The sequence below is a fragment of the Ambystoma mexicanum genome, chromosome 6p, assembly GCF_040938575.1.
Source record: "Ambystoma mexicanum isolate Mex_15411 chromosome 6p, UKY_AmexF1_1, whole genome shotgun sequence".
NCBI lineage: Eukaryota > Metazoa > Chordata > Amphibia > Caudata > Ambystomatidae > Ambystoma > Ambystoma mexicanum.
The window spans coordinates 901,476,888-901,502,945 of NC_090935.1; the positions used below are offsets into that span (position 1 = coordinate 901,476,888).

Consider the following 26,058-nt stretch of genomic DNA (forward strand, 5'->3'; position numbering starts at 1 on the left):
TAGAACTCACAGATTATGAAATTATAAAAAGGCCACTGGCCGAGGCATACAGTCTGAACAAGTCAAGTCACCTTTTTTAAAGCCACAATCAAATCAGAAACATTGAACAAAACACAGTGCTGTGAATTTTGGTTATGGCTGTGCTTCACAAATAATGCAAACATGGCTTCTCTCTGCAATAAAGATCTACCAGCTCTCGGTTGAACAGCAATTACAAAATCAGAACACGTCACCTGCCAGTTACTGTGTGGTTTTCCATAAAACAGGATTCCTCCCTAGGTGCTGCTTTTCTTAAGTGGCTGCTGTTGTGACATTGTGAAAATATCGATTAAGTCAAACGTTCCTTTCAGAAAACTGCATGCATTTGATGGGCTGGCATCGCATAAAACAAATAGTAATATAAACTGCAAGTGACCAAGCAAGAAAATGCATAAATTTCCATTTTATTATATAGTTATATTAATAAAGATTTCTCGAAGTGCATGAATAAAAAGTTTGTGAAATGACAGGAGGATCTACCTATTGAGCAATGACAGGTGCATTCGCTCCGAAAGAACAAAATAAAAGAGTTTGCACTCAATTTGGCCTAAAACTTTGTGTTCAGGTTCCCACGATTCTGACATCAGAACCCGGATAACACTGATTAGAACCATAGGGCTTTACAATAAAAGCTAAAATATTGACCATATGATGGCAAAAAGTCTTTATTTTGTGGTAACCTTCTAGCTACTTTCTGATGAAGTGGGTGGCGCCGTGGAGGAGGACCGCCTCCTTCTCGACAGCGACCGGGACCGCTCTGCGCTGTAGGCCGCTTGCTTGTCATAACTCTGCAGCTGTGCATCCACCAAGTCCCTCTGTTGCTGACTGAGCGTCTGGCTAATCAATCCAGGAAGAGCATGAATGCTTCCAATTAATGTCTCTAGCTTTGTTTCCAGGACAACAATCCTCTTCTCGAAATCTTCACTCCTTTCGTTTAAATCCGAAATCATATCGTACATGATGTTTTGTGTCTGAAAAGAGACAGTGCGTATTAGAGTTTGTCACGTGAAACAGGTTGACATGTTATTTATAGGTGACATTACCAAACGTATTGAAAAGAGTTCGACTGGCTAGCAAAAGCAGGTCTAGTAAAGTGTGCCCAACCAGGCCACACTACAACACGGGAGCCTCGCTATATCTATATATGCGGCCTGGAAAAGGTGTGCTTCACTTCACGAGAATGCTTCAGTGGCATAGCACAAAATCTGGGTGACCCCATGCGAGCCATGCTGAGGCTCCCCGCTCCCCTGCAGATTGGCAACAAATCACGGGTTGCGCCACACTCTGGGCCAGGCTAGATTACCACATTTGCGCAATACGCACGCACATGCTGCTGCAGGGGTACGCCTCACACAGTGCTTTAATGCATTATGCAGCACACTTTGAGAAAAATTGGATGAAACAATGAAAACATGTCCAACTGGTTTCACATTATAGACCAGTCTAGACACGTAATAACATTACAGTAAAGCAGGTCAGTCCACATTTAGAAATACCTAGACTGGTTGCACCAAAATGCCAGTCGAAGCAATAACACTTATCATGGTTGTTTTATCACAGATGACCAGAAAATTATACAATGCCACAGTAAGAAGCAGCTAGACTGACAGCACACAAATGCCAGTCTAGCCAGGTAATTACGCTTGGCAGGACTGATTTATCAGAGATGCCCAGGTAAAAAACAGTCAGGCCAAACTAAGAAATTACTAGACTGGCTGCAGCAAAATGCCTCTCTAGCTACTAATACCACATATCATGCCTGCTTAGCCTGGAGATGGATTATCATTAATATTTAATCGCACAATTCCTCCCCCCAACACAGCTCCTCTCCCTCCAACCCCATTCCCCAACCCCCAAAATCAGCACCTCGGCCCAGAATTACCTCCATGTCCCTCTTCCTTGTCTTAGTGCTTATGTATGAGGCGCCTGGCCTCATAGTTAAGTACTAGGACAAGGACGAGTCAGGCTAGGAGTAATGAAGATTACAGGTAACTAAGCCAGGCATTACCTCCATGTCCCACTACCTCACTCAGGCAAAATGCCTCATACACAAGTACTGGGACGAGGAAGAATGTGGCTACGAGTAATGGCATTAAACACCCGCAGTGGCACAACACCGTTGATCTGACTCTGCTTCAGTCTTCTCTCCCACCCCCTGACATTTCGGGCTAAGTTGACTCGACTTGGTTTACCTACAAAGTCGTTGCCGGACAGACGAGGTCACAGATGTTAAACAGTGCCTGGGTTTCACCGTTAACAAAGGCCCGGCAATTACTAACGTAAAGAATTTCACTGTTTGTTATTAGGCAGTTGAAATCGTGATGTGGGTTTAGTACTTGCATGCCAGGGGAGTGATTGGAAGGGTAGAGGGGACAGGAACCGCTCATTTTCACAGCAGTACATAAGTGGGTGCTTTCAGACAAAGGAGAGAGTTAACTGCTTGTAACATTGAATCTGCACTAGAATAGTCTCATTAGAATGTGTAAATAAGTTAGATGCCCCCACACAAATAAGTTTGCCCCTCCCCCACCGCCCGTGAAGTTAGCACCTTTCCCAACATTTGAAGGGTTAGCCCCCTCTGTCCCCCAAAATGTAGGTTTTGTTGAGCTCCTGAACACAAGCACAGTAGAAGAGTTAGTGGGGTGAGGTAGTGGACAGAAGGAGATTTGGGGAGGGATAGAGGAGGGCTGTGTCACAAATATTAGAGACTTTAGAGGAAAAGTAGTGAGCAAAGTCATTAGCAGAAAGGGAGGAGGGGATGGATATTGGCTTGGGAGATGTTAGCAAATATTAGAGGGTAAATTAAAGTTTGCGGGGTGATTAGGTTTGTGAAGTAGGATAATTTGTAGAGTCCTTTGCTGAGGTTAGGCCAGCAAGGGACATTTTAAAGGCTAGGAGTAGGGTAATTATCCCGAATTTGCACTAGCAAAGGTCACAGCACACGTTTGTTTTGATTGTCTGAATATCAGAGGTGATCAAAGGCGGAGGATGGGAATGGGAAGGTGGGAATGTGGGAGCATGATAGTGTTGGTCGAATTGAGTCATAAGTGCATAGTTAAAGTTAGAGAAAGAATGGTCAATGGAAGATGCAATAATAGGGGGAAGAGAAAGGAGAGTGGTCCTCACATCATCAAGGTAAGGGGCAAGGGAGTCCTGCTGGAATTTCATCTTAGTTCTTGAAGAGGGGGGATGAAGAGTAAAAGGTGGAGGGACTGCAATGTTAAAGTGAACAATGGAGGCAACAGAGAGAAGGGTCAATGAAGAGGTCAAAGGAGGAGAGTGAATATGAGAGAAAGACAAGGTCAAGAGTTTCCACCGGAGAGGACAGGATGGTCATAGAGGGAATAGTTACATAAGAGGGAGTTAAGTACAAGGCGGGTGGAAGCAGAGGACTGGGGGAGGTTAAAGTCCCAGGGCATGACAAAGGGGATGTCAGTAGGAAGTGATTCAAAGAGAAGTGTTAGATCAGGGAAAAAAGAGTTGAGAGGACCAGTGTTGATAGAGAGCCAGACCAGTTTGAGGCATAGGAGAGTGGAATTGAATAGAGGCACAAAGAGTTGACGTCAGACAGTGATAGCAGGGCGGTGTTGAGGGGCTTATTAATAAGGAACCCCACTTCACTGCCCTACCCAAAAGGTTGGGGAGAGTTGGAGAAGGTAGCAGAGTTGGTGTGGTGAGCTGCTAGTGTATCCGAGTCATAAGGGCAGATCCAGGTTTCTGCGATATCAAGAAGTGAAAGTTGAGGGCGCTAAAGGTCAAAGCGGACAAAGATGTAGAAAGACTGGTTGCAGACGGATTGGACATTCAAGAGGCCAAGTGAAAGAGTGATAGGAGCCGGGGAGAGGAGCAAGGGTTGTGCTGTAGCAAGGGGAATAGATGAGGTTTGAGATCCTTGGAGAACTGGAGCGTGATATTTCAGTGGTGCAGGGGTGAAGGAGGAAGATGGGGAGGCTGAAGAGTGATGCAGAGGTTACACCAAGTTGAGGCCAAAGTCTATGAGCGATGGGAAGGTGAAGTGTGAGTAGAAAGAGGAATGGAGCAAAGTCAAGATGCATGATGAAGGGTAGAAGAAATAGGGGAGTTAAGACAATGATGAAAGTTTGCAGCCTAAGAGAGAGAGAGGGTAGGTGGGTGAGCGGAAGGGGGAATGGTGGGTGGTTGGCTGAGAAAAAGCACGTGCAAGTTCTGAGTTTGGCTAGAATGGGGATATAGGTAACTAAAATATAGCTAACAGGCGCAACACAACAATGTTCCTTGGTCCTGTGAGGTACAGAAGACCGAGGTGAATAGATAGTTAATGGGTGGATGGATACCTATGCATGGAAGCACGAGTTGGGTAAAGAATGATCTTGGTGAAGTCCTGGCTTGATCAGGGGTTCTGTCCCTAGGCCCTTTCTAGCCTGACAAGCACAAACAGGGAACTTCCCTTTGCTGCTTTTGGCTCTTTGCTGCAGTCTACCGGGCAACATTCCAGTATCCCTTATGGGCAGTATTCAACCACTATTATTAAAATGATAAAAGAAAAATGAAATCCAGCAGTGGTTTCACATCCATGGCATGATAAATATGAATCCAACCGGGAGCAATTACAGTATCCCTTCATAACCAGTTAACCACTGGTATTGAAATGATTACCTTGAAACACTTGTGTATAGGCGCGTTATGAATGCCATATCATATCATATCATACCTAAAGACAAAACCACAATCCATCAGTGGTTTCAAATGCATGGCATGATAAATATGAAGCCTACCAGGAACAATTACAGTATCCCTTCGTGACCAGTTAACCACTTCTATTGAAATTATTACCTAAAGAGAAAACCAAAATCCAGAAGTGATTTCTTGGTATGATAAATATGCAGTGTACCAGTGAAAATGTCAGTATCCCTTCCAGCCAGTCCATAACTGGTATTGAAAGAATTAAAGTGAAAACCTGTGCTGGACTCATTCATCATATGAGATGCACCTGACTTGGGGGCAGAGTATGATCCAAGACAACTATGGAATGCAAGGAAAATCCAAACACATTCTCTGAGTAAAATGAACTACGATGCAGAGTGCTAAAATACATGTCCTTCCTTTGTATATCACCATCTTACGCAAATCTGTATATGGGAATTTTCAAAGCTGAATATGCCTGGCCACACCCAGCATTCACCGTAAACAACAACATAGTATACTGGGGCAGTTTTATTGACGATATACTCATATTCTGGAATGGAACCCAACAACAACTTCAAGATTTTCATCAATACATTAATGCAAACGATTGCAACCTCAAATTTACTCTTCAAGATAGTACAACAGACATTAACTTTTAGTATCTGCACATCTACATAGATAACAATACCATTCAAACAACTTTGTTTGTGAAACCTACAGCAGTTAACAGCATTCTTTATGCCACAAGTAATCATCTGAAACATGACATTTCAAATATCTCATATGGTGAACTTTTAAGGATTGAAAGAAACTTTACTAACAAAATGGAATTCGAGAAACATGTACAAACATCCATATGGAAATTTCAGGATAGAGGATACAATGAAACACACACAACTAAAATGTATCAGAAGACTAAATTGAGAGACAGAACAGATCTGCTTATCAACAAACAGTGATCTAACACACTGGAGAAAAATGACAAGGTTATATTTTTAACAACTTACTGTTCAAATATTCAGCCCATCAGAAAGAAACTAGCTAAACATTGGAACATCTTACAACTAGATGCAGGTTTACAAAAAAACTTGGCTACCACACCCCGTTTGATTTTCAGAAAAGCTAAAAATCTCAAAAATATGTTGAGCCTGTCACATTTTACAGAAAAACAAACACGTGGGTCCTCAACAAATATGGACGCAAAAACCAGCACATGGAAACTTCAAATGCAGAAACTGTCATGTGTGCCCATTTTCAGAAAATGGTAAGAAAAATATTTAAATTCCCAATGACAAAATACATGAAATTCACAATTTTATAAATTTTAATACTAAACATGTGGTCTACGGGATTCCATGCATTTGCTCCAAAATATACATAGGTAGTACTATTAGATCTCTGAAAACCAGAATGGGTGATTATTTAAGGTCTATAAGAAACAAAGACATACACTTCCAGCAACAACAAAGTAATGAAACAATGGATAATATCAAATTCTTTGGACTTGAGAAGGTACCAATTCCCCCCCAGAGGGAGAAATCATGAAAAACCATTATGGTGCAAAGAAGCATCGTGGATCTGTTTCATAGACAGTTGTGTTACAGGTCTCAACACAGACATGGCGATGCATCACTTTTTTGTGATTGTTTTGCTTTGCAGTGAATCGGTACATACATCTGGTTATCGTATATAATATGTAATGTTGCTTTCATATGCATTTCATTTTTAAGTTTATTTTTATTTACATTAGGATCGATCGGCTTTGTCCAAATATAAATCTGCTCAGCCTCAGATTTCATTTATCATCCTAATTCAGTATTACAGAACTGGAAAACAGCATATTCAATATAAGTCAGAATGCTATCTAGATCTTAACTTACCTACATACAGCAAAATTGTCCAAACCATATGAAGTGAGCACATAGTGCTATGATAATTTATTTTAACTATCTTTTTGACTATTAAGCGCTACATATACATGTAATGAATGGAGGCACAAGCAGGGTCATAAATAGAATCTAATATATGCTTTAAATAATCAGCTACTGTAACACGATAGGATATTAAATTTGTTTACCTTCTTTGGCCACTCTCTCTTTTTAATCAGTCCCTTTCATTTTGAGCCAATTATATAATATTTTTGTAATTTGACAATTAGTTTCATTTTCATTTTATTAGTAATCATAGGTTTTTAAGCCTTAAAATACAGTGTATAGGTTAAAATCATTAAATTAATTATAGTGATATATACACATATCAGAATCCAATGCATGTATGAAAGGGTGAATACGCAACACGTAATACACATTGTACATTTAGCGATCTTTGATCTCCCAATGCAAGATGGAGGCCACATGAATACGCAATGCGCTAACATAGCGCTATCACGTACATTTATAGCGGCCATCTTAATTTGCCCGTGGCCGAAATGCCACAAGGTAATAGACAACAAAGGGAAACCGATTGCGATACAAATCTCAGGTAACAACGCTGTAAAGCTCTATCAAACGTTCAGATTATTTGTTATGAAACACTATCATTTAGCGAGATGATAACCCTAATTACAAAAGGGGAATCCCTTCTTTATTATTTTTTCAGAAAGAATATTCAAGTCCACAAACGTAGTGTAAAACAGTCTAACAGTAGAAGCCAAAGGATAGTGATGACCACTACATATGGAGACTGTTCTACTCACTAATCCCAAGTGAGTATCTATACATATAATTTAATTTGGCAAATTTATTTTCATATATATATTATTTTAAGATCTAGTAACACATGCACTGATATCTCGTATCTATTTAATTTCAGGACAACACATTAAAAAATGATCACAATCCCTCCTGATGAACAGTCTAGAATCATAGAATGAGGAAACACGTGTCGAGGGAATAAGATCAATCAAGATAAATTTGCTTACGAGTACAAGTGTGAGGGAATAAGATCAATCTAGATACATTCACCTACAAGTACTAAGTGAACATTAATGTGGTTGCAAAATCAGTTAAGACAAATTTGCCTATAAGTACAACGTGTACATCAATGTGTTTGAACAAATAAAAGACAAATTGGCACAAACAATTGGATCCACTCTGATTTTTTACCTTCCTTTGTATATCACACCTTCACCAATCTCAGATACAAAAACATAAGGCATTCTCTTTCCCTGTCTTTTCTTATGGTTTTCTACAGACTTGCTTTTTCTTTGAAAAGTACACATTTTTAAATATTTGAGTAAACAAATATGATTTGATTCCCAGCAATAATGGTGCATAGGCTATTATATTTTTGGAAGAAGATGTAAACCATGCATACACGTTTTGGGGTGGTTGGGGCCTTTAAAGATCCCAGAGCTGCCGAAGTGCTGCAGCTTCCTATGTTTAGTGGGGACAGAGGTAGGGACCTGACAGAGGCATGGACCTTGGAAGAAACAGTTGAAGGAGCATGTTGAAGTGCCGCCTGGCAATGGGATTGGCCAGGGAAATCTAAACCTGTTCAAATTCCTGCATGCATGAATGGCTGCTAAATAGGACTTGCAGAAATTGATTTGAATGCCAGATTCCACTGTGTGGATAAGAAATGAAAGGAGGAAAGAGTCCAAAGTAGAAGGCAGAGAGTAAACCACTTAGCTAATGACAACACCTCTTACACTTAGTTTCTTTTGGGGAAAGGTCCAGGTGACCCTGATTGAGGACCATGGCAGGAAAGCACAGTCATGAAAAATAAAGGAAGGGCGCAGATGCCCTCTTGCTCAGAGGGGAGGTTCTCCCAAACATGCACAAGGAAAGGTCAGACAGACAAGACCAGTAGATCTGAGGAGAAAGACATCACCTCAGAAGATTAAGGGTGCCTGTCGAGGATACAAATTGGGAATATTTGCAGTTCTATCTTGCCAAAGGATCTGATGGTTGGTCAATGTCTCAAAAATCTGAGTCAATACACTAAGCAGTTTGTCTCAAGCATGCAGTATTTCACAGTTTTCTCAAGAAATCATCCTGCTCCATGCAGGTGCTGGGGTTATACCCTGCCATCAGGAAAAGGTGGTGCTGCAGGGACCAATCCAACAGATTCAGGCTGTGCAGGCACAACGCGGGTGCAAGTCCACCCTTTCCTGTTTAGATGCAAAAGAACAATTGTGCTGTCTGGTAGTTCAAGTGGAGACCTGGGGACATGATGAGAAAGTCAAGCCACAATGCGCTATTGGACCGAACCTCTCTGGGGTTGTAAAGCTGGATTAAGGGTGATTGAGTGAGTCTCATTCTAATGTGGGCGATTGGGAACACATGGACACCGCCGGAGGGATGGCCTAGAGTCCCCTGGAAGATCAATGCTGATACTGGTCCCCATCTGAAAAGATGGGTAGACATTTTGGTGAGTGTCAGAATCCTCATCACAGCAGTTAATCATTTTAGCAAAAGTTGATTAAGTAAGAGGCATATCAGTCAGTCTTGCAGCTGTGATGGAAAAGGGATGCAAAGAAGTAATCGTCCTTGTAGTACGGGGAGATGCAAATTCCATCGCTCCTCGGGCTTGAGGCCACTATTACCATCACTATTGAAAATACTCACGGATCGGAGCAAAACCCAACTGGTACTGAACATCTGCTACAAAGCAAACACATTTCCTATGATGAGGCCAAAATGCAATGTGGAGGTATGCATCCATCAAGTGCAGCACACAAAGAAAATCCTTGAGCTGCAGGAAGGCCAAGGCAAGAAATAGGGTTAGAATTTCGCCTCTGGAGGAAAAAGCTTTCATTTCGAAGATCCTGGACAATTCTAAGACATACTCTGTTTTCATCATCACACAAAATAGAAAGAGAAAAGCAGGAGACAAGAAACTCTGCAGCCTGATGAATTCCTGCTCCAACTCTTTGCGAAGGCGCCTTCAGTTTACATAATCCTACCACTCCAAAAATGTACTTTCTGCCTAAGGTCCATAAAAGCTATCAAGACATACCAGAGGGACGGCCAATACTGAGCGGCATTGGCTGGATCTCAGAAAACCTATCGGAATATCTAGATGAAATTTTGAAACCATGAGCGACACAGGTCAAGTCTTACTTACGGGACTCGACCAATCTTATACAAATGATCCAATCGGCTGTCTGGAAAGAAACCTTTGTATTAGCTACATTGGACGTTAAAGCGTTGTATACGTCCATACAACACAAGTGGGCCATAGCATCTATTGAATACACCTTCAGGAAAGATTCTGTGTCATATTATGGCCAAATCCAGATGTTGAAAGAGATGCTACAAATTACTTTAGACTCCAATATATTCACGTTCAACAACTGTCTATTCCAACAACAAAAGGGAGTGGTCATGGGGACAAAATATGTGTAACGCTCACCTGATTCCCACGGAGGCGCTGGTCCTGGCTGAACTGTTATAGTCTCTTCAATTGAGAAGCGTAGAGCTCGGATGACTCTCTGGACTGGGCTTCCTCTTATTGACCGTCTGGCTTGCAGGGTAAGGTTTCTGCAGGCGGAAGAAAAAAAGGGTTTATGACCGTTTGGCTGGACTTTCTCCTCACTAATCGCCAACTCTCCGAAAGTCCAATGTCCTGGTGAGCTCTCACCTTAGGCGTATAAATGCTGGGCTCTCCATCCTGCGACTTATGCAGGGGTGCGTGGGTTCCAGTTACGTCACTGGAGGTCCTCAAAGTCTTTTGTGGCCTTAAAAGTGGCACAGGTGCTGAGATGCCAAAAGGTGATGCCGCCGTTACTGCACGAGCGGATGCCAGTAGGTATAAAGAGTTTATAGTCTTGAAGAGATGGGCACCTTTAATGAAGTCTTTGCATTGTCTTTTTCAGGTGCCTGGATGCTGAGGGCGTGGTCACTGAGAGCGCGACACGTGCGGTTGTACGTAGGTATGGGAATTTCAATGACACCGCAATAATGTCCCTTGTTTTCTGTTTTCAGGTCTTGAGGTGTTGCGGGCGTTGTTTGTCCGTTGCCGCTGCACGTGCAAAGTACGTGAGTATAATGATCTGTGACCTTATTATAGCACCTCTAACAATGTTCTTTTCTTATTTGCAGGTGTCGGGACCTTGCGGGCGTTTTCCCAGTCGCGGATGCACGTGGGGAAACACGTAAGTGTTAGGCTTTCTTGAAGTCTTTAATGGCACTTAAATAATGTCTTTTCTTGTTTTCAGGTGCCGGGCTGCTGCGGTTGAAGAGATCGTAATACGCGCACAAAAGCAGGTAAGAAAAGTAAATGTGGCCGCCTTCACCTGATTCCTACTTAACAATGTTCTTTGTCTTTACAGGTGCCGTTAGGCTGCTGAAGAGAAGGCCGCGAAGAATCCGTGAAAGCACAGATGGATCAGGTAAGCGAGCGCGGCTGCGAACGTGTTGCAACTTGCTAACCTTATGTTTCTTTTGCTTGCAGGTTCTGCCGGTGTCTGGATTCCTGGATGGTAAGTATAGTTCTCGTGTCTTTCTTCCACAGGTTGCTGAGCTGAAGCTGGAGATGTCACTGGAATGCTGGAGCTGACTCGGTGAGCGTCCTGCTGCAGATGCAGAATAACGCGAAGCACGTTTTCCCAATCGGGTGTGGTTTAAATAGTGTTGGAGTGATTGGGTGTCTTCTTCCTCAGCCTCGCCCAGGTAAAAGAGTTCCTGTGTTCCAGAGCTAAGGAGTGGCACCAGCCCCACCCAGGTAAGAAAGTAGTCCCAGTTCAGGGAATAGTTCCTCCCAGCAGAACGCTGGGGACTTCATCCTGCCAGCATTTGCAAAGGTGAGTATGCAGCATGGTCTGCTACAGGTAGGTCCACCCAAGCACCTTTGCAAGAATTATGAGCCCGGCGCCCCTGGCGCCGGGACTGAGGTTCCTTATGAGCCTGGCGCCAGAGGCGCCAGGACATGGTCCAAAGGGCCCCAATAGGGGTTTGCTCGAGCCGGGGACGAGGGTCGTGAGCCTGCTTCCGGGGATGCTGGGCTTGACTTGGCTTCTCGGGAGCAGTGCTCATGACAGCACCCCTCCTCAAGGCCCCTCCCAAACTTGTCTTCCCCGGAGGTTTTGGCCTATTGGGAAAAGTTCGGTGGAATTTTCTGACTAGACGAGGAGCATGGACGTGGTCAGAGGGTTCCCATGATCGTTCTTGAGGTCCGTAACCCTTCCAGTCGATCAGATAGTATAATTTTGACTTGATGATCTTGGAGTCCAGGATGTTTTTAACCTCAAATTCAGGTTCTCCATTTACTTGAATAGGCTCTGGAGGTTTATTCAGTCTGGTTCCAGGTTGCATAGGTTTTAGTAGAGATACGTGAAACACCGGATGTATTTTCATGTGGGATGGCACACCCAATTTGACAGCCACTGGAATTATTATGGCTGTAATTGGATATGGTCCCAGATATTTTGGGTTGAAGGTGTGAGGTCCTTTAAGTGATAAATGTTTGGTGGATAACCAAACTTGATCTCCAACCTGGTATTGAGGGGCGTCTCTTTGGTGTTGGTCTACTCCCCTTTTGTACCGTTCTTTAGCCTGTTGTAGGTGGATTGTCGCTTCTTTGAAAGCTTGAGTGATAGCATTGTGAAGTTGATCCACGGCAGGCGTTCCAAGATCTTGGGGCGGGTCGAGATTGGAGGTTCGAGGATGAATCCCATATAAAATGTAAAAGGGACTTTTTCCGGTTCCTGAATGGATCGAGTTGTTGTAAGCATATTCGGCTATCCAAAGGATATCTTTCCAATTACTTTCCGACTGCTGTAGCATACAACGTAAATATTGTTCCAGAGTTTGGTTTGTCCTCTCAGTTTGTCCGTCGGTCTGGGGATGATGGCTGGTTGAAAGTCTCACATTGATTTGAGCTAAACGACAGCAACTTCGCCAAAAGTGAGAGATAAACTGGCTCCCCCTATCTGAGATCAAAACAGAAGGGAAGCCGTGCAATCTTACAATATTTTCAAGGAATTCCCATGCTAGAACTGAAGCTGAAGGTAAGCCCTTTAGTGGAACGAAGTGGGCCATTTTAGAAAACAAATCTACAATTACTAGAATAGTGTTGTATCTGGAACAGGAGGGTAAATCGGTGATGAAGTCCATGGAGAGGGTATGCCAGGGATGTGGCGGGATGTCAAGCGGATGCAGGAGACCCGCTGGTCTTTCCTTCTGACCTTTGTTTTGGGCACACACACCACAGGACATCACAAACTCCTTTATGTCTTTTCTCCATGACGGCCACCAGAAGTGTCTCTTGACTTTTTCCGAGGTTTTGGCAATGCCTGGGTGGCCCTCCATCAAGGAATCATGGTAGCAAGAGATTACCTGTTTTTGTAAATCGGCATGTGGTAGGAATAGTCGTCCCTGAAAATAAGGCAGGTCTTTTTTTATGATGAAGTCCTTTCCCTTTAGTTGCCAGTTTTGTAAGTCCGAAGGGGTCACAAGTTGTTTAACTTTTGCTTCAATATCTTCGATGGATTGTGAAGAAATCAGGCCCAGGATTCTCTGTTCTGGAATTATTGGCACAGGTTCAGGATTGACAATATTATCTCCCATTCCAATCCGGGAAAGGGCATCCGCTTTGCCATTTTTGTTGCCGGGGCGATAAGTAATTACAAAGTCAAATTCGGCAAAGAAAAGTGCCCAGCGAAGCTGTCTGGAGGACTGAGCTTTGGCGGTTTTCAGGTATTGTAGGTTTCGATGATCGGTGATTACCGTGACAGTGTGTTTGGCTCCAAGGAGATAGTGCCGCCAGGCCTTGAAAGCGGACTTAATTGCTAAAAGCTCTTTATCTGTGATGGTGTAGTAAATTTCAGGCGCCGAGAACTTGCGAGACCAGAATGCCACGGGGTGCAATTGGTTAGTTTCCGGATCTCTCTGTGATAGAACCGCCCCCATTGCTAAGGTGAACTTGGCTTTTAGCTCTTGAAAGGCCTGTTCTGCTTCTGTTGACCACTCGAAACGTTTGTTTTTTCTTAAGAGGGCGGTGATGGGCTGCACCACTTGTGAAAACTCTGGAATAAACCTGCGGTAAAAGTTGGCGAAACCTAACATGCTTTGGACACCTTTCACGGAAGTAGGTGATGGCCACTTGATGATAGCGTCCACCTTTCTGAGTCCATGTGGACTCCTTTGGGTGTCAGAATAAAGCCTAGAAATTCGACCTCCGTGACGTGAAAAACACATTTTTCGAGCTTAGCAAAAAGCTTATGTTGGCGGAGTTTTTCAAGGACGGCTCTAACATGTTTCCGATGATCTGCTTCTGAAGAGGAGTACACAAGGATGTCATCTATGTAGACACCACGCAAACATCTGTGAGTTCTCTGAGGACATCATTCATAAAATACTGAAAAGCGGCTGGTGCATTGCATAGTCCGAAGGGCATCACTTGGTATTCAAATAGTCCATACTTGGTGTGAAATGCCGTCTTCCATTCGTCGCCTTCTTTAATCCGTACCAAGTGGTAGGCTCCCCGGAGATCTAGCTTTGTATAAATGCAGGCGTTCTTAACTTGGTCAAGGAGTTCCGGAATCAGAGGTAGGGGGTATCTGTTCTTTACCGTTATCTGGTTCAGGGCACGATAATCAATACAGGTTCTAAGGTCACCTTCTTTTTTAGGTACGAAGAACAGAGCCGAGGATGCAGGAGACTTTGATGGGCGGATAAATCCATTGGCCAGGTACTGGTCCAGATGCTGTCGCAAATGAAGATTTTCAGGCTCGGTAAGGGCGTAAATTCTACTACAAGGGGGAGTGGCTCCGGGTATCAGGTCTATTTGACAGTCGTAAGATCTGTGGGGAGGCAGGGTATTAGCCTGTTCCTTCTGAAAGACATCTTGGAATTCTTGATACTCTGGAGGCAATTGCGGTCCTTCGGATGTTGCTACCGCTAGGCCAATACTGGGTCGAGGATAACAAGTAGGTGCACACTCTGGGAACTGTATCGTCTTTGCTCGCCAATCAATTTGAGGATTGTGTTTCTCCAACCAAGGGATCCCCAGAATTATTTGGAACTGAGGGGCCTTGATCACATCGAACACGATTACCTCCCGATGTCCATCTTGGCCTAATAACGTCACTTCTGTGGTGGTATGGGTTACCGGTCCGGAGGCTATTTCCGTACCATCCACTGTGGTAATGACGTCTTTAATTACCTTAGGACAAAGGGGTAGGTTCATCCTGGAAGCCATCTCGCCGTCTACATAATTTCCAATCGCTCCGCTATCAATGTATGCTTTAATGGCATGCAAGCGATCCGGTCGTTCTGGATTTATGAGGACCATTGACATTATGAAGTGCGAGGTCAAAGAACTGGTTTTTACGCTCGGCAAGCGGACCTCTACACTTGTCGGGCGAGGTCGTTTCCCGGCTCGGGCTTTTCGGAATTCTTATCAGAAGCTCCCACTGTCTTCTTCGGAGGTTTCACCGGGCAATCTCGGAGGAAATGTCCTAAATTTCCACAATAGAGACATAGCTGCAATTGTCGTCTCCTGTCGCGTTCTTTCTGGGTTAGGGGACCCTTTACGACCCCTATTTGCATAGGTTCTACGGCTTCAACTCCTTTGGTGTGAGTTAGTGGCTTAGAGAATACTCGAGTTTCGAACCTGGAGCGGTCTGCCTTTCTGTTTTGTAGTCTGTGATCCAATTGGACCACTAAATCAATGTACTCTGAACAATCTTGAGGGGGATTCACGACCTGGGCTAGGACGTCTTTGAGTTCGCCACGCAAACCCCTGTGGAAAAGCGTGATCCTCTTGTCCTCGGGCCATCTGGTTTCTACGATTAGTCTGTTAAATGACGCAATATAAGACAGAAGATCCTGATTGCCCTGCCGTAGGGAAAGGAGTTCGTTGTCCAGGGCCTGCCCCTGGGAATGTCTTGCGAAAAGTCTTTCCATATTGGCCTGGAAGGCCTGGAAATTGCGAAGAATCGGGTCATCCTGTGTAACCAGAGGGATCGACCAATCAGCGGCGCTGCCGCTAAGATACGAAAGCACAAAGGCTACTTTAGTCTGATCAGTCGGAAAAGCAGCTGGTCTACAAAGAAAGTGCAATCGGCACTGATTTATGAACACTGCAAACCTCTTAGGGTCACCAGAGAAGCGTTCGGGCGGAGCCAAAGGCACATTTCTGGGCAGATTGATTTGAACAGGATTGGCTGAAGCCGCCGGGGTATAGGTCCCTCCTGAATTAGGTAGAGGGGTTTGCCCCGCTTGTGTTTGTAATAACTGTCTGGCGAGGTCATCAGTTCGTTCTTTGGACATAATCAATTCCCTCCTCAGGGCATTCGTTTCCTGGCGGGCAGCATGTACTTCAGCTCTTAATTCCCCTAGTAACTGGGCCAGTTGATCAGTGTCGGAAGTTCCCATAGCGCCTGGGTAGGAGGTTATTGGAGGGCTTCGCGTTCTGTAACGCTCACCTGATTCCCACGGAGGCGCTGGTCCCGGCTGAACTGTTATAGTCTCTTCAATTGAGAAGCGTAGAGCTCGGATGACTCTCTGGACTGGGCTTCCTCTTATTGACCGTCTGGCTTGCAGGGTAAGGTTTCTGCAGGCGGAAGAAAAAAAGGGTTAATGACCGTTTGGCTGGACTTCCTCCTCACTAATCGCCAACTCTCCGAAAGTCCAATGTCCTGGTGAGCTCTCACCTTAGGCGTATAAATGCTGGGCTCTCCATCCTGCGACTTATGCAGGGGTGCGTGGGTTCCAGTTACGTCACTGGAGGTCCTCAAAGTCTTTTGTGGCCTTAGAAGTGGCACAGGTGCTGAGATGCCAAAAGGTGATGCCGCCGTTACTGCACGAGCGGATGCCAGTAGGTATAAAGAGTTTATAGTCTTGAAGAGATGGGCACCTTTAATGAAGTCTTTGCATTGTCTTTTTCAGGTGCCTGGATGCTGAGGGCGTGGTCACTGAAAGCGCGACACGTGCGGTTGTACGTAGGTATGGGAATTTCAATGACACCTCAATAATGTCCCTTGTTTTCTGTTTTCAGGTTTTGAGATGTTGCGGGTGTTGTTCGTCCGTTGCCGTTGCACGTGCGAAGTACGTGAGTATAATGATCTGTGACCTTATTATAGCACCTCTAACAATGTTCTTTTCTTATTTGCAGGTGTCGGGACCTTGCGGGCGTTTTCCCAGTCGCGGATGCACGTGGGGAAACATGTAAGTGTTAGGCTTTCTTGAAGTCTTTAATGGCACTTAAATAATGTCTTTTCTTGTTTTCAGGTGCAGGGCTGCTGCGGTTGAAGAGATCGTAATACGCGCACAAAAGCAGGTAAGAAAAGTAAATGCGGCCGCCTTCACCCGATTCCTACTTAACAATGTTCTTTGTCTTTACAGGTGCCGTTAGGCTGCTGAAGAGAAGGCCGCGAAGAATCCGTGAAAGCACAGATGGATCAGGTAAGCGAGCGCGGCTGCGAACGTGTTGCAACTTGCTAACCTTATGTTTCTTTTGCTTGCAGGTTCTGCCGGTGTCTGGATTCCTGGATGGTAAGTATAGTTCTCGTGTCTTTCTTCCACAGGTTGCTGAGCTGAAGCTGGAGATGTCACTGGAATGCTGGAGCTGACTCGGTGAGCGTCCTGCTGCAGATGCAGAATAACGCGAAGCACGTTTTCCCAATCGGGTGTGGTTTAAATAGTGTTGGAGTGATTGGGTGTCTTCTTCCTCAGCCTCGCCCAGGTAAAAGAGTTCCTGTGTCCAAGAGCTAAGGAGTGGCACCAGCCCCACCCAGGTAAGAAAGTAGTCCCAGTTCAGGGAATAGTTCCTACCAGCAGAAGGCTGGGGACTTCATCCTGCCAGCATTTGCAAAAGTGAGTATGCAGCATGGTCCGCTACAGGTAGGTCCACCCAAGCACCTTTGCAAGAATTATGAGCCCGGCGCCCCTGGCGCCGGGACTGAGGTTCCTTATGAGCCTGGCGCCAGAGGCGCCAGGACATGGTCCAAAGGGCCCCAATAGGGGTTTGCTGGAGCCGGGGACGAGGGTCGTGAGCCTGCTTCCGGGGATGCTGGGCTTGACTTGGCTTCTCGGGAGCAGTGCTCATGACAATATGCCCCCTCTTTAGCTAATATCTTCATGGGGATGCTGGAAGAACATACCGTATACTCAGACATATTATTTCAAGATCATGTTAAATTATGGACCCGTTATATAGATGATATTTTCCTAATATGGGATGGACCGATAACTATACTGCAAGAATTCACTGAGCGATTGAACCATAACCAGTTTGAAATTGAATTTACGGGGGAAGCTAATACTAAATCTATTAACTTTCTAGATCTGAACATTTTTGTGAATGAGGATCACCTGGAAACAAGAACGTTCCGAAAACCAACAGAAGTTAATTCAATCTTACATGCACAAAGTTGCCATCAACGTTCAACCATCCGCAATATTCCCTTAGGGGAATATATACGTGCCAGACGGAACTGTAAGAATGACCAAGCCTTCCGACAAGAGTGTAACCTGCTGAGGAGTCGATTCCAACAAAGGGGTTACCCCAATAAGTGGATACAAAAAGCATTCGAGAAAACAAAAAATTTGCAACAAAAGGATACATAATCCCAAGAAAAAGAGAGGAAGATCAACAGAGAAAACTCATGTTTGTGACATAATATAACAAAGATCATCATCTTAGAAAAACGTTGCAGAAACACTGGTATTTGTTACAATTGGATGAACATTTGAATACATTTCTTGACAATACTCTTAATATGATATTCAAGAGAGCTAATACACTCAAATCAATAATTTTTCCATCCCTATTACCAGAGCCAACACGAAATAATCAAACTACATGGCTCACTCAAACGGAGCCTGGTTTCAGGAAATGTGGATACTGTTCAATGTGTAAATTTGCTGGAGACAAAATTACCTGTATAGAGGGTAACAATGGATGAAAGTTTGTGATAAATCAGTTCATTAACTGCAGATCCAAATATATGGTCTATGTGATCAGATGCGTTTGCAAGAAATTGTATGTGGGGAGCACCATAAGGGAATTGCGCATTAGAATTAGGGAACACCTAGCTAAAATTGGGAGTCAGGATACAACCCTGCCACTGGCGACACATTGGCAAAAGAATCATCAACTAGATGATAAATCTGATATTCAGTTTTTTGGTATAAAACAAGTTAATATGAATAAGAGAGGTGGTGACAGAATGAGGGCATTGCGCCAGGCAGAAGCGCGAATTATTTGTTTTTTTAATGCAACCGTATAGGGTCTGAATTTAGATGCAGAAATGGCATCTTTTCTGTGAATGCACCTAATAGGAATAAGATGTATTAATGTGATGTTCCAACTATCATGTGTAATATGCAAAGTACTGCCACTCCTGTTAATTGTAGAAGAAACGGGTATGAACTTAAGGTATTTAAGTTTGGGATATCTGGATCCGGTACAAGTCAAAATGTGTATACCCCTTTAAGGGTTTTCTATCAAACAGGACTGCTGATCGCGCATTACCTAGACTTTTAGGTATTTTTTGTGTGAATTGTCATTTTAGAATTATACATATATTGTGTTTTGTTTTACAATGATTGATAGAGAGATATTGAATTAATGCGCAACTAGATTAGCACAGCAAGCGGAATGGATACGTTGCTTAGTAACACCTTGAGGCGCATAGTTACAGCGTCTGGTTGTCATGGGGACACATAAAGTAGTCCCAAAATGGCGCCGGCCTAGATCGAGACGCGCGAGACTGTCCTGCTAACTGGCGAGTGAGTGACTTTTACAATACAGAGTTCTGATAATGTGGTTGAGGATTTTCCTCTAAAATTGACCCATAGCTGTTTGGGCGGGTTAGAATGTCATAAACGGGGATTAATGTTTACTCGTGATAACGCTGCATGGCGTAGTGCTATGCGCGTTTAACTGTATGGAGACCGTTGCATTTGGACAAAGCAATATGCTTGAATTAACATGAAGTGTAATTTTACCTACCTTTAATCATAGCATATGAGATGAACTAATTAATAACGTATCTGAACCGCGCAGTGCACCAGATGTGTGGAGACACATTACAATAATATTAATGAGAAATTGAGCAATGCCAGCAGAATTAAATGCAATTTTAGACGGAATACAAGCTAAACTATGCTTTTCGATATCATTATACAATTTTGGGGATTTCAAAAGAAGTATGATATAGACTTTCCCGTCATTTTTTCTTTTTATATGAAATAGACTACAACAGGATTTAACCCTTTATAATTGCGAAGAGTGAGGAATCATTGAACACCCTAGTGGGTAAGTCTTTACCTGGAAGCTCTGTGGCCTTTGTGGTTGAGTATATAATATTTAGGTATTGTTCCTTACTCATATTACATTTGTTGCCTTTTCTCCCTTCCTGTTTGTTTCTCCTGCATCCACACCACCACTTGGGTAATTATGCATTTTTTCATTTTTAAATTTTGAATATGTACGATGTAACACATTGCCATGTGAATGTTTTTTAGGTTAAATCTAAGTATTAATTTGTTCGAGCCCTATTTTGAGAAAGGCCTTTGATGGCCGAAACACATGTAAAACAAGGGCGAGTGTGATAGTAAATCAATATAAATAAATTCAAGTATTTGAAATAAGGCGCAATTTCCTGGACTCTCCTTCATGCGGTTGCATGTTATTTGTTCATGATTTACACCATCCCTGCATGCCAGAGCCTAACCTCCATCTCTAAGGTGGTCGACATGCCCGCTGGGGGCCGCAGCAGATTTGACATCAGAGAATAGTGTTGTACCCAAAGCCAGGCTCTGGATACGGTTCGGTCTCTGCACTTTAGTACAAGAGAATCTACTACTCATGAGCAACTGAGAGGCTTACTATTGGAAAGCAATATTGTTGTGGATCCACCTTCTGGGTGAATCTGTGTATCAATGCTCATTAACCTTGCATGTATGATGAACCTCAGATGTTATCAATATCTTTCGTACACAGTTTCATCACTAAACTAGCAAGTGTTTGCACTTGCAATATAGTGTATTTTATACTCAAATAGAAACACATTAATATTGGTGTCATGAACATTAAAAATAGATCAGTCAAGCAACATACAGTTCCTAATGTTAGCAATAAAGTAGTGGATTGGATACCCAGCACCCTACTATTCTAAAACGACTTCTTTGCTTATCATTCTCACATCATTTGAACAGACATTTCCTCTACTTCACAGCTTGAAGACATCCATCCCTCCGGAATACCAATCAGGGTTTTTTCGTGTCTTTTTCCCCTTTCCTGGGCTGCGCAGGAAGGACACCATTCTTGTTGGTACTGTTCCTCAGTTCAAACAAGGTGGCGAGTTCCCAGAACAGACCCTATCTCTTCAAAAAGAAGGGTGCTCCAGAAGAAACTACTGCAGACCTCTCGGAATCCACCGCTTCCTCTGGCAACAGTGACGTAGAAAGATAGGTGAGACATTACCAACTTGACAGGAGGCCCCTGCTGAGGATAAACCTTTCCCTCCAAATCTCTGCTTGGAGAACCGGCTCACTCGTAGAAGGCTGGAGGTAGATGAGCGGAGAGCTCAGGAAGGACAGTATTTAGGTAGGCATTGTTGTAGATAGGTAGGTCCCAGTCCCAGGCCCCAGAAAGTCTTTTGGACAATGCAGAGGGTACAGGGAGCCAGTGGAAGGATTTCAGCACCGGAGAGTTGCTCACCCTGGGCTTGAGGCCAAGGATAAGTCTTGCGGTTCTGTTCTGGATGAGTTCCAGAGGGTGCAGAGCAGAGTCAGAGAGGTTGAGAAAGAGGCTGTTGCAGTAGTCCAGCCATGAGAGAACCAGGGCTCTGGAGAAAGTGAGCCGCTGGGGGAAGGTGAGAAAAGGAAGAGTACCTCTGAGGAGGTGCAGCTGGTAGTTGGACTTTTTAGTAGTGTCTGAAATATGAGTTGAGAAGGAGAGAGTGGAGTCGGAGATGACCCAAAGGTTTTTTGCCTAGCAAGTGGAAGTGGGTGCAGGGCCAAGGGAGGCCAGCCAGAGTGGGAAAGCGGGAGCAGGAGTCCCAATGCGAACAATCTCAGTCTTACTCGCGTTGAGGCAAATAATCATCAAAAACAAACTGAAACTAGCCAACCACACATGGCTTTTAAAAGTTCCTCTCAACAGACCACAAATGGTACAACTCTACAGATCTAACAGCAACACACTGACTCACCCTGCCCAAAGCCAACAAAGGACCAGACTACAAGCATGAGGTTGACAAAAATCCCTCAAAAGTCCTAACAAATCACACAAAGAAAACGGTCATGCACACAGAGCTTAGGATACATCCAATCTGCACCATCAACAGAAAGCACCACTATCATTCTTTTACCCCCTCTCCTCCCAACTTACCAAACCAACCGATTATCTTCCAAATCCCCCACAGTGCCAGGAAACCATGTAAATAGCAGTGGTATGTGGTACACATCCTAATAAGATACCCTTCGCAGATAACCTGCCCAAGAACAAGCAAACATTATTTCTGTACAAAGGCAAGAAAGCCTGCAGTAATGCATCCCCCAATTTGTGGCAAGCCATGTAAAGTCACTAGTGGCCACGTGGCCCCCCAGGCAATGTGCTTTTGTCTGTGGCACCTAGTTTCAAAGCACATAATAATACGGTGCTGTATGCCTTAACCTAGCACCTAGATGCAGAACACAATATATAAACATGCAATCTTAGCTATGCCAGGGAGTCTCTGTGGCAACTGTAAATTAATTTGGCTGCAAAATCAATTCTTTGGCAGTGAAATTAATTAATGTAGCATGCAATCTATTCTCTGGTAGCAAATAAAAACAGCCTATTTATGCAGTGGATTCTATGCTAGTAGAACAATGAATCTAGCAATGAAGTGGATTATTGGGTAGTGTGACAAGATCAGTACACAGACCTTGTCAAGAGGAGATGGGAACCCCCCTCAGACTGGGCTGGGAGGCCGACCATAATGAAATCCAGAGACAGTCCTACCTCATACGAACACTGTGGTAGTAGAGAGTGTCCCAATTCCTGCCCTTTCCCCCAAGTGACTGTTTATTTCTTATCAGTGACCACTTATACCAATCCATGTCTCTTGAACCTCTGCTTGCCACGTTTTCTTTCTCCTTTTCAGATCAAGCAACAATCACCCATCGGAGGTGAAGGCCGCAGAGAGACAGTAGCCAACCAGCACCACACACCAACAGCACGGCAGTACCTGAGTATTTGAAATGGTGGCCTGAAAAAAGAGCATAGCGAGAGAGCTGCCGGGTTCACGCAGAGGTGGAACAGACCATGCATCGCTTTACAGCACCAACATGTGCCCCAGCGAAACAACAAATACACCCCTAGACCATTGGGGACATTAAAAGTGGTTTGTATTCCTAAAGGGAACATTGCTTACCTTGGGGGAGGCTATGCCAAAGCCTCCCAATATGGACATGGACACTTCACAGCAAAGGGCAACATCATGGCAATGTGGCGTCCTCACGTGAATAAAGGGGGCATGGCTTAACATGCTCTTCATAATTTCCTCTGAAACACCCCCAGGTGACCAAGACAGGGCCAGATGGCATGAAAATGCGGGAGCATAAAGTGGGCAACAGAAAGCAAGATGTTGTGGGTTCTTTAGGTGAGGTCATAGGACGAGGATTTGGCAGCCCAAGAGAGCAGCTGGAGAAAGGACAGTGAATTGGAGCAAGGAGGTGAATTCTGGAAAGGGGTAGATATTAGATGTGAGAGCAAGTCGTACTGTTTGATGAGTGTGCATTCATGTGTAGCAAATGAGATGGTTAGAGTGAGAAGAATGAGTGGCAATTGATTGTGAGAGTGAATTGAGGGTGACTGAACAGAAGGTGTGGAAGAGTGGTAGTAGTGTGGAGGAGGGAGCCAAAGGGTTGAGGAGGGAGAAATGGTGTTGTGTAGAAAATAATAACATCAACAGGTGAAGGCCAAGCTTAGAATGAGTGTGACACTAGACAGAAAGAGGACGACGATGCAGGGAGCAGAAATGGTGAGGGGCAGGTGGAGTTGTAAGTAGGAGAGTAGTGAAAGACTAACATTAAATAATTAGAGGGGCAGGAATACCTGGGCACAACAGAAAGGAGACCTAGTTGGGCAGATTCCAATATCCCTTTACCATTTATAGCCATGGGATAGTGGCGGGACAGCCTAGGAAGGCCCCTGGGGGAGTTTAAAAAGAAAAGGCAAGCTGCTTCTGGGTCTTCCGCCTCCCGCAGAAGCGAGAACCTACACATTAGGGGGTCAATAATCATTATTTACATACCTAGGGGTTAGGGATGCCTAACTTAGGGTGGAGGAGTTTTTCAAGACTAGAGAGATAGTGATGGCCATTGGGCCAATTGGAATCTTAATAAAAATGTTTGATCTGTCTGTGCGACTTGGAGTGTTTCTTGAGCCATCTGTGACAGTAGCAATAATAACATCGATTAATGACATTAATTATTTTAGTATAAAAAATAAATCTGGCAATAAATTGGAGTAGCAAATAAAATGAATCTAGATATGCAAAGGATTCTTTGGCATCAAATGATTCCATTAATCTATGCAGTTGGTTTTCTGGTAGCAGCAACACAATTAAAATTCAAACTGGCTAAGCAATGGAGTATTGGGTAGCAAATTAGTCGAGATATGCAGTAGATTCTCTGGTAACAACATTAAAATTAACCTGGCTATGCAATTACAATATTTGGCAGAAAAACAAGTCAATTTGGATATTCAACAGAATCTGGCCGTACATTTGACTCTGGCAGTAAATCAATGAAGAGAAGTAATGGATTCTCTGGTAGCTGGAGAGGAAGGGTGTAGCTGGGCAATGGATTCCTTGTACATGAAATACATCAGTCTGCCTATGCAATGAACCAATACTGAAATATAATTAAAATATTGTTGTTAAGCCTTACGTGGTTGATGATCTGTCTATAGGCGAAAGGGAGACAGGAGCAGGACTTGTTTCCAGGCAAACTGGTATCACCCTTTGCAATTGCTCTTCACCTGTTCCCTAGGCAAGGCTGCTCTAGGGACCTTGAATTTGAGAAGAGTTCTGGGTAAGATTAGGGCCAATCTACAGGCAGGAATGGAAGTACAAAGGCTGGATGGAGAGGTGCAAAATGGAGGAAATCAAAGTGCAAAGAAAACCGGATTCCAAAATCAAAATGGTCGAATGCTTGCCATAAAACAGTACAGCAAGTGATCCCAGAATAACAGTGGGGTGTTTGCTCCCCTTCCTGGGTCACCTGATCTACTGGGAGTTGGTCCAAACTATTCACCAGAATTCCCTTTTTATTGTATTGAGAATTCACCAAACTTCCAAAACCTTAAGAGATTTGGGTAGAGGAGTTTGGGCAAGAAGATTCGCCTAACTATAAGCAAGGAAGCTGTTGGAGCGTTTCACCATTCACTGAGAATCTTTCAGAGAGGCAGGAGGGCGATGTGAATTGGCGTCTGTTGCTGTTTTAGAGCTAGAGCATTTAACTTTCTTTCAAGGTAGGGCTTTTTGTGCTTGTGCATTCATTAGATTTACAGGGAGAGACAGAAAGAGGGTGACAGTAGCAGGGCTTGATCCAGACTCCAATATTTCAAAGGAAAGGAAGCTTTAAGTGCCTGTTGCTGTATGAGAGCAGTAACATTTTGCTTTCATTTTTGGATAGGGCGTTTGAACTATAAAACAAAACATTGCCCAATGAATGTTTTACGAGAGAACGCGAGTAGGGTGCTTTTAAGCAGTGCTCAAAATAATATATATTGTACTATCAAATATTAAAATATACATTTTCTTCGCTTAAAAGCACTCTGCAGTTCACAGAAAGGCAGGCTCGCATTTAGGATTTGATTTGAGGGATTTCCCTTTCTCTCCTAGGCAACTGCGAAGAATCCAGGGAAGTCGTTCCTTCTCCTCAAGGTGGACGCATCCCCTTGGAAACTAGGAAGGTATGCCTGTTAGGCAAAACACTCCTGTTAGGGGACAGGGAAATCAGGATCCCACTGGGGTGACACGCCCCCAGGGGGACAAGGCATCTCCAAGTAGAGAAAACAATCTACCTCCCCGTTATACTGACTCCCAAAAATATTTGATTGAGCCATGTTATGATGTGCAGGGCCCTTTTAAAGGATTTTGCTTGGTTTCTGACTCTTTGTTGTTGACACCCCTAGCTGCAGCTGAGGACCAATGCAATCTCGTTTCTCCTTCCAGAGAGTAACTGAAAAGACTTGGCACCAGTGAGAGAGGGGGACTAGTAAGCCAGCCAAAAAACAAGCAGACACGAGGCTAACAGTGAGAATACCCAAAGAGGGGCTGTGACATTGCCAGAAATCAAATTTAGGGGGGGAGGGGGCACAGGAGGGGCCATAGGCAAAAGTAGGGGGGCCGCATATAAAATGGCTATGAGTATGCTTTCCTGTGGGCCCCACACCTGACATCCTTCC

General features: G+C 43.9%; 1 protein-coding gene across 1 annotated transcript in view; it reads right to left on the bottom strand.

Annotated features, from left to right (window-relative positions):
- Positions 1–422: 422 nt before the first annotated feature.
- KCNN2 (potassium calcium-activated channel subfamily N member 2) overlaps positions 423–26,058 on the bottom strand; it is a 752,674-nt gene continuing 727,038 nt past the window's right edge. Inside the window, exon 8 of the mRNA XM_069625521.1 lies at positions 423–1,010. Within this exon, the coding sequence (XP_069481622.1) occupies positions 723–1,010 (288 nt within the window). The 3' untranslated portion in view covers positions 423–722. The remainder of the gene's footprint in view (positions 1,011–26,058) is intronic.